The sequence below is a fragment of the Primulina eburnea genome, chromosome 18, assembly GCF_022965805.1.
Source record: "Primulina eburnea isolate SZY01 chromosome 18, ASM2296580v1, whole genome shotgun sequence".
In the NCBI taxonomy this organism is placed as follows: domain Eukaryota; kingdom Viridiplantae; phylum Streptophyta; class Magnoliopsida; order Lamiales; family Gesneriaceae; genus Primulina; species Primulina eburnea.
The window spans coordinates 31616175-31628787 of record NC_133118.1 but is presented as its reverse complement, the minus strand read 5'-3'; the positions used below and the strand labels follow the sequence as shown (position 1 = coordinate 31628787).

At 33.7% G+C, this 12613-nt stretch overlaps 2 protein-coding genes across 5 annotated transcripts; one reads left to right on the top strand and one right to left on the bottom strand.

Moving 5' to 3' along the window:
• Positions 1–200: 200 nt before the first annotated feature.
• On the top strand, positions 201–3148 carry LOC140819901 (U2 small nuclear ribonucleoprotein A'-like). Of its 3 annotated transcripts, none has more exons than XM_073180171.1 (8): positions 201–396; positions 494–534; positions 795–924; positions 1014–1219; positions 1540–1713; positions 2162–2212; positions 2315–2485; positions 2905–3148. In XM_073180171.1, the coding sequence occupies exons 1-8, from the start codon at positions 315–317 to the stop codon at positions 2908–2910; spliced, it is 861 nt and encodes a 286-aa protein (XP_073036272.1). In that variant the 5' UTR covers positions 201–314; the 3' UTR covers positions 2911–3148. The 3 variants fall into 3 exon arrangements, with proteins under 3 accessions (XP_073036272.1, XP_073036271.1, XP_073036273.1); XM_073180170.1 differs by having other exon boundaries at positions 2792–3148; XM_073180172.1 differs by having other exon boundaries at positions 201–418; positions 2792–3148.
• Positions 3149–5812: 2664 nt separating this feature from the next.
• Positions 5813–8729, bottom strand: LOC140819994 (uncharacterized). 2 transcript variants are annotated; one of them, XM_073180285.1, is made up of 8 exons: positions 8158–8707; positions 7409–7489; positions 7011–7070; positions 6801–6844; positions 6676–6718; positions 6513–6584; positions 6314–6415; positions 5813–6185 (listed from the first exon to the last, which is right to left on the bottom strand). In XM_073180285.1, the coding sequence occupies exons 1-8, from the start codon at positions 8212–8214 to the stop codon at positions 6066–6068; spliced, it is 579 nt and encodes a 192-aa protein (XP_073036386.1). In that variant the 5' UTR covers positions 8215–8707; the 3' UTR covers positions 5813–6065. The 2 variants fall into 2 exon arrangements, with proteins under 2 accessions (XP_073036386.1, XP_073036387.1); XM_073180286.1 differs by lacking the exon at positions 6314–6415 and having other exon boundaries at positions 8158–8729.
• Between the last annotated feature and the right edge of the window lie 3884 nt (positions 8730–12613).

Sequence of the window (12613 nt, the reverse complement as noted above, 5' to 3'; positions counted from 1 at the left end):
TGACATTTTTATTTTATTTTTTAGAAAAGTAAAAAATAAAAAATAAACTTACATGAAATTCATGGCCTGCGGATGCCATTTCCATTTGTATTTCTTTGGGCTGAATTTATATGGTTCGGACAGTATCAAATTTTAGCCCACGTCGAAGAATAAAGGCCCATTTGTGGCGGAGCCCATTCAAAAGTGCAAGGAATGCCATCGAGGTTTATCACGCTGCTACGGGGCTCTTCGCCTTTCCAAACAACACAGCAGAAATCTAAACTCGAAAAGAGAGCGCGAGAAATCGTTGAGAAGAAGCTGGAAGGAGGTGAGAAATGGTGAGGCTAACGGCGGATTTGATTTGGAAAAGCCCCCACTTTTTCAATGCCATTCGCGAGCGAGAATTAGATCTCCGAGGTGTTTCACACTCTCTGGAAATGTGTGTGATTTGTTTATAAACTTTATGTATGGCTTACTGTTGCAGTTTATGTGATTCGTATCTTGTTTTGGACAGGAAATAAAATGGCTGTTATTGAAAACATTGGTGCCACAGAGGTTAATTTTTCGTCTTACTATAGCTTTCTTTGCAAAACCCTTTTGCTTTAAGCTGAATGTTCAGTTTTTTTGGTACCAAAAATTTCTTTTCTTTTTAAAGTTTTGATTTTTTTTTGTGTGTTTTTAGTTGTGTACCAAAAATTTCTTCTTCTTTTGAAAGTTTTGATGTTTTTTTTGGGGTGTTTTTAGTTGTTTTGAAAATTTACTGAAGTTTGTGTTGTTATTTGTTAGTTATTATTTTTGTTAATTAAAAGCTGCAGGACCAATTTGACACCATTGATTTATCTGACAACGAGATTGTTAAGCTCGAGAATTTTCCCTTTTTAAGTCGTCTCGGTACTTTGTTGTTGAACAATAATAGAATCACTCGAATCAATCCCAATCTTGGAGGTGAGGTTTAAACTGAATAAGACTCAAATTTCCTGCGGAAAAATATATCACGTGTTTATTAACTATTTGTTGTGCGTAAAAATTTGCAGAGTTTTTACCCAAATTGCACACCTTGGTGCTGACTAACAATAGGTTAACTAACCTGGTTGAAATAGACCCGCTTGTATCGCTCTCAAAGCTGCAGTTCCTTAGTCTGCTCGACAATAGTATTACGAAGAAACCTAATTATCGATTGTATGTTATCCACAAGTTGAAGTCTCTACGGGTGTTGGATTTCAGGAAAGTCAAAGAAAAGGTTAGATTTTGTATTTTCAGAGCATTCTTTATTCTGTTTGGAGTGATTATTAAATATTGATCAGCAGTAGTGTGAAGAACATTTCCTATCTGATAAACCTCTTTTCTGATTGCCAGTTATCTACTTTCTTCTTTATGATATGTTTTTGCTTGTGAGTTACATCATTCAGTACTTATTTGTTTTTGCTTGTGAGTTGCATCATTCAGTACTTCTTCAAAAGCTGCGTATATTCATAATATTTTACTTCCATGTCGGATAACTATGAAGCAATGCCTTTCCAGTGTTGTGCTTTGCTAAAGTTTATCTCTGCAATATTACAGGAGCGAGTTGAAGCCAATAAATTATTTGCATCCAAAGAAGCTGAAGAAGAGGCCAAAATAGAATCAGCAAAGACAGTTGTACCTGGTGAGATTCCAAGCACCCAAGATGTTGCAAAAGAGGACCAAGCTCATAAACCAGTTGCTCCTACTCCGGAACAAATTTTGGCTATTAAGGTACGTTTTTCTTCTACTGTGTTTGATTTATCCTTCCCAAATAGGATCAATGTGAAAAGCATTATGGTGGTTCCGTGGGCAACAAAAGTGACAATATGAAGGTAAGATAGGTTGCTATTACTAAGTTCCTTCACTCTCTCAAATAGTCTTGATAGGAAAACTGACTATTGAGGAGAAAAGGAGAAGATTAAGTTTCTGTGTGTAAAAGAAAGGGAAAACTAGGAATATGAATTTGATATGATAAGATAGAAGTAACATTCTGTCTTGTGTTTGGTTTCTTGAGTGAAGGAGAGATTTTTTGAGCATTCTTCTGTTTCCTCTCTCTTGCCTATCATACTCCCACTTTTCTTATTAAGTTATTCCTGTAAACAGTACATAAAATCTCGGATATAGCTTTAGTGCCGTGCACCTCCAGCTGCCTTTTTAATTTTCTGATATATCATTGCAGGCTGCCATTGTGAATTCTCAAACTCTTGAGGAGGTGGCAAGGCTTGAACAGGTGTGGTAAAAATTTATGTATTGGAAAACGGTTTTCTTATTCTGCTGGATGCCAGAGGTTCCATAATTTCATTCTCTCAATGATTTTGTGATGATTCTTCAGGCGCTAAAGTCAGGCCAACTTCCAGCTGATTTGAATTTCAGTGAGAGTGACAGTTTGCCTAAAAATGAAAATGCACAAGAAAATATGATTACTGATGGAAAAGAAGCAAGTGATGAGCCCAAAGACAATGAATCCGAGCAGAAAGAGGACGGGCCTGCTGAAATGGAAGAGGTAATATGAATAGCTGAATGTTGCTGTTTATTGTTTTTATGTTCCTTTCTGTATTTTGCCTGTGGTCTTTTGGCGGTTTTAGCATAACTATTATTGCGAGGAAATGGAATTTATTATTCGACTAAAAAAGGCATTCTCGTCCGAAGACTCTATTAGGATGGTGGATATTAAATTTGATATATCGTCAAGATGATCTAATCTTCAAATTAATTATCTTGAAATCGAATCTATACGATTGTCTTGCTGAATTTTCCATCATCTGCACATAGCTCTTTAACATCTTTTTATCTTTGGCCATCTTACCAGGAATGAACTCTTACTCCTGGCAGTGTACAATGCATATTGTTGTCCATCATAAATTGAGACCAGAAAGGTGTTATAGGTACTTTTTGCTTCTGAAATTTGTCTTTGTAGTGTAGACTTAATCGGAGAGAGTTTAAAGACCCGATATGCGAAGTCAGTCGCCCGGTCGGAATGATGCCTTCTGCTCTATCTGACGGTGATATTTCAGGAAAAACCTTGTGTATTGGGGATAGTTACAAATGGACTTCCTATGTCAAATCTTGTTGATATTGCTCAGAGTTGTAGTTGCTCATGGGAGTGTATTCCCAATCTTTCTCATCCGCGGGGGATTTGACATTAATGAAAACGTCATTCAATAGAGTATTAGCCCAACTCATGTACTATTTCATGTTTATAATTGTCCCCATTCAACCACCGAATCAACCATGCCAACCAAATGTTTGGTGCACAAGTACACGAATATATAAATTATTTAATGTTATTATTAATAATTTTTTACCAATTATTATTATTCTTATTATCATGTACAAAGTCTACGTTAGGTGGGGGCCGTATTATTATTAAAATATTTGCCGATCTTTGTTCTACTTGGAGAAGTATTCTCGCAACTTAACATGTTTTGTTAGAACATTAGGAAAGATCGATTGAACATGTGTTAAAATATAGAGTATATTTTTTATGAGATGATTTCACGAATCTTTATCTGTGAGACGGGTTAGTTCTATTGCTATTCATGATAAAAAGTAATACTCTTAGCATAAAAAATAATATTTTTTCATGGATGATCCAAATAAAAGATCTGTCTCACAAAATATTATTTGTGAGATCGTTTCACACAAATTTTTGCTTAAAATATAACGTGAGTATTATTAAATGTGTAAAATATATTCAATCTATCTCAAATTTATAGGTGCTTTTTCCTTTTCTGATTTTCCCAAATATATAGTTTAATTTTTATATTTAGTATCATTATTCTCTTGTTTTTTTTTTTACTGTTATACCACCCTATTAACGAAGTCTTAAAAGAAGTGTAACCATTTTTTTAAATGTATTAAAGAAAATAAATAATAAGTTTGTTAGTATACTTTTGTTTTTGCATTGATTTTCTTCTGTGTAAAAAATAAGTAAACTTATATATTTGAGACATATGGAGTATATTTTTTTAACTTAAATAGCTATGCTGATGTTAATCAACGGTGACCGTACACGATAACATCTTGCAAACTATTATTATTTAGTGTCTCATGTAAGCATGTTACCAGATCGGATTAAACCGGTTGCGTATTTCCGGCTACTGATGAAACTGAAGTAATCATGTATGATATCGTATTGGATCGGTTCTATATTTATCCGATCGGGAATGTAATCACTCCTAAACCGAATTCAAAAGAATCTTGATCGAAATTGGGTTACCAGATTCAAACATGACATCTACAAGCCTAAACTATGGCTTGCTGATCTTGATGACATTGAATCTCATAGTTCAGTCAAGCCTTGACTTGTGATGTTTGAAAACAAGCTATGAAACAAGAGTTTGATGCTCTTGTCAATAATCAAACTTGGCTTTTGTGCTTGCTCCTTTGGATGGTAAAGTTGTTGGTTGTAGCTGAGTGTATAAGATAAAGAGACCTGCTGATGGTTCAATTGCTCGACATAAGGCATGCCTTGTTGCCGAAGTCTATCTTCAAGCTGTTGGATAGACTTTATAGAAACATTCAATCCCGCGGTAAAACCAGTCACTGTTCGATTAATTCTTGCTTTGGCTATTGCTCGTGGATGGAAGATTCAACAGCTCGATGCCAACGCCATTTTGAATGGTGATTCGAATGAAATAGTGTACATGGATCAACCATCTGGTTTTGGACTGCTTTCTTCCGGTGACAACCTTTTGTAGCTCTCCTGCTAAACATTTCTCGTTTGTGAAAATCACTCTATATTTTTGTATATATTTTTGTTTATGTTGACGATATACTTTCGTACTCCAATCCGTACTGGGAGAATTATTCAACGCACTAATATATAGTGGTTCATGAAAAGAAACAGCGTACCATCTCTTGATCCAGCACTGGAGCTAAATATCGTAGCTTAGCCAGTGTTGTTGCTGAAATTGCATGGATTCAGTTCCTTTACATGAGCTTAAACTACTCTTATCAAGAGCTCCAGTCATTTGGTGTGACAACCTGAGCACAGTTTCTATGAGTGTCAATCCAGTTCTTCATTCTCGCACTAAACACATTGAGCAGGACAAATACTTTGTTCATGATAAAGTGCTGGCTGGTTCATTATCTATTTATGACATACCAGCTCTTGATCAAGTTGCTGATATATTGACAAAACCACTCTCATTTGCCTCATTTGACAGACTGTTCCAAGCTAAATGTATAGTCTTCCACCACACTTAGCTTGAGTGGGAATGATAAAGTAGTATGATGACAACAATAGTACTAATTGTACCATTTTGAATTTAGCTTACTGTATACAATTCCTATGTTTTAGAGCTTTCTAGAAAATGGACACAATAGACTCTCTGATCGGTCCAATTATTCTATCTATTGTACAATAGCTTTGATTGTATTTTCTTCATTAATTTAGTGAAAGCAACGTTACACACTCTTCCCAAGAATCCTTGTCATTTATATTTCCTATCTATGCCGATAAGATGATTAAAGAGCATCAGCCTTTCATTCAAGAATCAAGTGTCTAAAATACACACAAGCGCACCTAAAGAAGAAAAAGAGCCATATATTGAAAATATTGTGGGCTGTATTTGTTGTTTGAATGTTTTTTGTGAGATCGATCTAAATCATACTTGAAATGAAAAGTAATATTTTTTAAATGAAAAGTAATTTTTTAAATAAATCAGATCAGATAAAAAGTCCGTTTTATTGACTTGTGTATATTAGAACACATTATCAAAAGTTAAAAAGATGATAAGATAACGACTCAAATCCTTTAAATTAAACTACATTTTCAACTTTACAATTTGCAAGCTCAACCAATAGAGAGAAGTTAAAATACATATCATTGAATCAGACACGATAGAATTCGAACTATGTGATATCTATTAGAAACCCAATCGTAGTGGAGTATTAAATATTTCATATATCAATGCTAACCGTATCATGCAATAAATACACATTCAATTTACAGTAAGATGAATCAAAATCACAATCTTGATGCTGCTTTCGATTGGCCTGAGTGTGCAAACTACATACAAAATTAATCAAATCGGCCAGCTAAAATTGTGTTTGAAATCACATTTGATTTCAAGATTATCTTATATTGCAGCCTCCAGCCATTTCGGTAATCTGAGTGACCTCTTCATCCCGAGTCTCGTAAAAAAAACAGCGTACAAAAGGTGCAGCAAAAACACAAAGGATCCACAGTTGAGCAGAAGCTGTCAAGAAATGAAGAACAGGTGCACAGAAAATGATTAAAGAGCATCAGTCTTTCATACAAGAATCAGTGTCTAATATACGCACAAGAACGTACATAGAAGAAAAAGAAGCCATAAATTAATCATACCAGGACTCCGAATATGAAATAAATCAAATTCATTGATGGGACTGAAATAATGCCCATGGAAGAGAAAATGTACGTAAAAAGGGCGTGGACGTTTATGGTAATCTACAAGCAAAGAGAGTGTTTTTTAAGTTTAGAAGTTCGATCTTCGAATATTTATATGAAGTTAAAGTAGTACCAAAAAAGCATCTCAATGAGTTACCAGTGCGAGTATGTTTTCTCTGATTAAATACGAGGCAATTAAAACATTAACCAGGGCTCCCACAGCTCGAACCTGCACAACAAAATTACTTGTAGGTTTTCCAGTGACAAATGGATATAAACATATTCTGGGATAAGAAAAGGATTTCTTGGATGAATGATACCATCGAGCACAAGACTACCGAGGTACCCCAACTGGCCTTCAGCCTGCAAGGATTAGGCGAAAAATATGTTGTCATCAAGAAAAGAGAAGGGCCTAGGTTACAAAAGAGATTCTACTGAAATCTACCTCCAAATTGTGCCCATTGTGAAACCAAGAAAGCCATGCAATAACTAGCCAAACACAACTTAAATCAGAAATAATCAAATGACACAAAACTATCAAGGGACACTAGTGTCAAGATTTTAAACCTTGCAAGAAGCCTAAGGACACGATCAGACGGGATAAGAACACGGTAGAAAAAAGAAATCTTGTTTCTAATAAAGCAAAAAGACTCACCAAATAGGTAATAGCTTTCACCGGACCAGATAATACAAACAATAGTACGGCTGTTGCCACCTAAAAAGATCGATAATGCAATATGAGAATAATGATACTGACATAAACACCAATAAAAAAGGAGAAATAGTGTGTTGTCATGCTATCAGACACATCAACAATGTCTGTCGCAATGTCAGGAATTTTCGGTGGAACCGCTGGCACGTCATCATTTTCCGCAGCCACATCAGCACTCCGATAAAAAGATAACTAAAATCGGAAAAAAACTAGTAGACTAAAACTGTAAATTGATTGATACCAAGACCGAAATGAAGAACATGCAAGCTACAAGACCAAAAAAGTAATTTTCCCAATAAAAATTATTATAATATAACATCGACACAAGAGTAGTGGCATACCATAGTTTTCCTGCCAGCAGCAACACCCCATCTCATAGTGGACAATACAATTGGCAAAGCAAAGAAACATCCAAAGTATCTCTGTAGAAAACCAAATTTCAGGTCATATGTGAACTAAAATATGATATTTAATAATAGATCATCGAGCTGATTATTATCTGAAGAAACTAAGTTAAGCGACATGCAATATTCGAAAATTTAACCAATAGAGACCCAACCAAGAAAATGAGGATGGTTTGATCAATTTACAGAGATTTAGAATGAATCAAATTAAGAACCTACTATTGCATTAGATATATGAAACAACATGATCATCTGGTTGCCTCTTCTTACACATTTGTCCAGTATAGCTATTCAAGAGCTACATCATAAAAAGAAAATTTTGAAAACACTTGGCCTCAGACTTCCACCTATAACCTCTCTTAAAAGACGATTGATATTAATTTCAGGAAGCGGATTCCATAGATTTCCGTATTTCGTTTGGACGCCAAATGCAGATGAGATGTATATTTAGAGTCTGCGTTTGTGATCTTAGATCTTCGTATTATATCCAATGTTTTTCTGAATATTAGTAACCTTACCAATTACATAGTAATATCCGCGGTTGGTAGACAATATCTGGCTCAGAAATCTGACAACATTGCAAACTCAACGAATTGTGTCTACTAAACTAAGTTCACCTCTAATAATCATGCACTAAAGCGAACCAAGAATTCGAAAAATTACCAGAAAAACAGAGTGTATTGTACCTCAATAGCAAGAGAGTTGCTCAAAAGAAAGGCCAATCCAGAAACAGCAGCAAACATTGCACACTCCACCAATCGCAAAGTCTTCTGGTAAACCTTCCCATCTTCCGCCAAGTATTCATCGAATTCTTCCACTTCTTCTCCATTCTTATCAATCGAAAATGGGTTTACATCATTCACATAACTGGAATCTCCTGAGAAAAAGTCATAGGGTGCCGCAAAGGATACTAACTGTTTCAATTTTGGTTCACGAGTGGGGAAAAAGAGGTGTCGCGCATCGGGGCAAGCTTAATGAGTTGGTGGCAGCGGCGGAGAACAGTGAAAATGGTCGTGATGACGGAATTGCAGGTTGAGTTTGAGGAGATTCATCGATTTATGACGAAAATGATTCTTGAATTAAAATCCCTCCAAAGCAAAAATATTACCCTAAAGTCACTTTTTTCATCATCAGCATAATTTTTTTAGGGAAACCATTAGCATTATGTTTGCTACTGAGTTATGTATGAAATATAATTTATTGATTATTTCTTTCGAAAGAATAGGATGAAAATGTGGAAAATAAATCAAGAATCACTTCTTTTCAAAGGTTTCAATACTTGTTTAAGAAAATATTACAATTTTCAATTTAAATCGATAAGGCTTGACTTGTGTACGAGCGTACGAGCGCGACTTAGGTAATATTTGAACTGAAAAAGGCTTGACTTGTGTGCAGGCGTACGAACGCGACCTGAGTGCGTCGAATGTCGGACCGATCAAGGCCTAGCAGTCTAAGCCATCTTTTGTTAAATTTTTTTTCGGTTGAGACCACATACCCTGACTTTTGGAGCTTCATCTGCCCAACTGTTGGTGCTTCATGTCTTCTTTATGGCAATCTTTGGCCTTTCGTATGGCTGGTATTGAGATATATAAATAGGGGACGTGCCAAGGCAGAAAAGATACATCGAAATCCACTTTCTCCCGCTACTCTGTGTTCTGCTTCTTCTGCTGCACTTCTGCTCCTTTCGCTGCACTTCTGCTCGTTCTGTTGCGCTTCTGCTCTTACTCCGTCCACTGATAAAGTTCAGGTACTGTTTAGTTCGCTAACATAGTGATTTATAAGACATCACTGCTGGTTTACCCGTTGTATCCTGGGAAACAAAAGTCCGCTGCAACCGCGAAGCACATACCGGAGGGGGCGAATCTGTTTTAAAAAAACTGTACACGCTACAGGTCTCAGTTTGGTTTTGATTTCCTTTGCACGATATTCTTACTATAAACATTACATTTGTTTTGGTTACTGCTTCATCTTTACGAGTTCGTCTCTACGCCACTGCTATTAGCATTTTCTCTAACAAAAACTTGTGTGAGATGGTCTCACGGATCGTATTTTGTGAGACGGATCTCTTATTTGGGTCATCCATGAAAAAATAATATTTTTTACACAAAGAGTATTACTTTTTATTGTGAATATCGATAGGATTAACCCGTCTTACATATAAAGAATTATAAGATCGTCTCACCAAAAACCTCCTCTATTTTGAAATGAGGTTCCATGCTAAATTCTTGTTGGTTGCTCCCCAAGAACTATATTCCCAGTCTGTCTATGTGGGTGGATCGAAAAATGGATTTGACACTATCGATGGGCTGTTTCTGGTTGAGCCCATTAATGAAAACGCCCAGCCCAACTCATATATTCGCCAAAATAAATAAATACCACAAAACTAATGCACGTGTGTAATGTTGACAATTCCAACCTAATTCAAAATCATCTGCTCCCCCTTCAACTACCAAATCGAGCATACCAACCAAATGTTTAGTGTGAATATACTAAATTATTATTACTTTTTTGTAACAAAAACCAGGCGTCGTAATCTTTCGAATGCATATTGAATAAATCTTGGACGTAACGTAATATTCTGTAAATCACGTTGAACGAATAAATTATATTACATGATATTTAAACAACATATTAGTTAAAAACATGTTGCTAAAATAAATCAAACTCGTGTGTTATTACTATTATTATTATTATTATTATATTATTAAGTTTGAGTTACTAAACTTTTGGTGTCATATTCTGTTTAATAATAATATATATTAATAAAATGTTAAACTTTTAATGTAAGTTATTGTTGTTCGGTGGATAAAGTTTTTAATCTTTAAACTTTAAGTTGTAAGTTCTATTCTTATTTAGGTATTTTTTTTTCTTTTTTTTTATATTTATATTTTTAATTCATACATCAAAATCACTCACTAATATAAATCAAATGAAATATAAAAAATATTATACAAAAATGTAACGCGTACGTCGGTACTCTAATTATTATTACGTGGAGGCGGCAAAGTCTACGTGAGATGGGGCCATATTATTATCACATACTATTACTATATCTTAAAATAAACATTTGAAAAACAATCCATTACTTCATTTTTTTTTTTTTTTGGAATGTGAAAACTAAATGTGGGAGCTTAATCATTGGGATTACGTAATTAAATGATGCTAATCAAGATCGGTGCGCCATTAGCGAACCCCAAACAGTGTGCTCTTACTTTTCCCGTACGCGTACCGCCCGGATTCAACAGGGTTGACCAGTAAACCCCAATTTAAGAAATTGTATGCAAATTAAATAGTCAAACTCGATGGTATATAGTGTAAATACATTTATTTTATCTCTGAATTTGTCATACTTCGAGAATTGGAACACAAAATAATCGTCAATCTTGACCCTTGATTGGATGCAATTTTCTGAGGACATGCCCCTATCTACAACTAGAACTAATACATACCTGAGCGTTCCAGCCGGAGTCATTTCATTATTTTTTTTTGATACACAGTTATATTTTTTGATGGTTCTGTTCTTTTCTGTTGAAGAATTCGATTCACGAATATCGGTCAAGTATTTAATGAGTGCGAATTTTTTGATCGCATCAAACATGTTTTCGTTTTTCGGTTGTTTCGAATATGTAGTCAAATTTTGACGTTTAATAGCATTTTTACTAGTTTTTTTTTATATATATATAATCATATTAACTACATCTTAGAAAGTATGTAACATTTTTTTTTGAAAGAATTAGATAAAGAGAAAATAAGAAGTTTATTAACTATGTCTTGGAAAATATGTAACCATTTTAACGTAATTTTTGCATGTCCGAATTTTATCTCCAATTAATCTAATTCAAACCTTTCTCAAAAAGGAATATGTTTAAAATACTTCTTATAATTTATTTTAAAATATTATGTTGTTTAATCAAAAATATATTTATAAAAGCATTATATTTTAATGTTTAAGTAACTTAAACTAATTTAGTTTGTCTAAATAGTAAGTTTCATTCATATAAATAATTAATGACTTAATTTATATATATATATATATATATATATATATATATATATATATATATATATATATAGTAAATAGTACATAGTGTACATAAATAAACTTTAGCATTGATAATATCATAAATAAAGGCAAAAACTTGAGTGAAATGGTCTCACGGGTCGTATTTTGTGAGACAAATTTTGTATTTGGGTCATTAATGAAAAAGTATTACTTCTTATGCTAAATGTATTACTTTTTATTGTAAATATTGATAGTGTTGACCCGCCTCACAGATAAAGATTCGTGAGACCATCTCACAAGATACTTATTCATAAATAAAATATAAATATTCTTGAAATTTGTACTACTTATTTTTTTTTTTTTTTGACGAGTGTACTACTTATTATTGAATGCCACTTGTTGTACAATTCAATAAGAACGAACAACTTTATGAATTTCACCTACATGTTTTTTGGATTATCTAGAAATGTTTATTTAATTACAGATTTTTTTGGCCTATAATTTATTATAAATCTATGAAAAAAAAATAAACTTCATTAAATTGTTGTCTACTTGCTCTATTTTACGCTAATAAATAAAAATAATAATTGAGAAATTACATAATAATCCATAAAGATGTGCATTTTAGTGTATTTGAAAACATAAAATTATAATCCTAACATAAAATATATAAGCAATTTTAACTTTTAATATTAAAAATTCAATCTCTCCTCTAGCTGTCTCGACTCGTTTTTACGTGTCCTAAAGATGGAATAATCGAAAGCATGTGTGAGTAAGATTTTGGAAAGGAAGACGAGTTGTTTTTGGCCTGTTGTTTGAAATAGACTAATGCGAAAGATGAGATTCAACATTGCAGGATTCCACAATTTTTACTCAATTTTATAATTATTAGAGTTAAAAAAAATAATTATGTTGTTCTTGTTTTTCAATATATTATCTTATTAGTTGTCCTGTCATGATTCAAATTAAATATGTTGTGTCATTGAAGTCGCGTATCTCACTTTGAGTATAAATACTCGTGGCTTTGTTTTTGGATTTTACTCAAAAAACATCATAGTAATGGAGATATCTTCCCACTTTTATTAACTGATGATTTTTGAGGATTTCATCCACATAGTTCGATCTAGAGCATTACTTTA

Coding starts and splice junctions, on each gene's coding strand:
- LOC140819994 (XM_073180285.1), bottom strand. CDS start 8,214: ATGTTTGCTGCTGTTTCTGGATTGGCCTTTCTTTTGAGCAACTCTCTT. Junction 6,845..7,010: donor TGAAAGCTATTACCTATTTG/GTGAGTCTTTTT, acceptor GTGTTTGGCTAG/TTATTGCATGGCTTTCTTGG. Junction 6,186..6,313: donor ATTTCATATTCGGAGTCCTG/GTATGATTAATT, acceptor ATTTCTTGACAG/CTTCTGCTCAACTGTGGATC.
- LOC140819901 (XM_073180171.1), top strand. CDS start 315: ATGGTGAGGCTAACGGCGGATTTGATTTGGAAAAGCCCCCACTTTTTC. Junction 535..794: donor AAAACATTGGTGCCACAGAG/GTTAATTTTTCG, acceptor TAAAAGCTGCAG/GACCAATTTGACACCATTGA. Junction 925..1,013: donor AATCAATCCCAATCTTGGAG/GTGAGGTTTAAA, acceptor AAAAATTTGCAG/AGTTTTTACCCAAATTGCAC.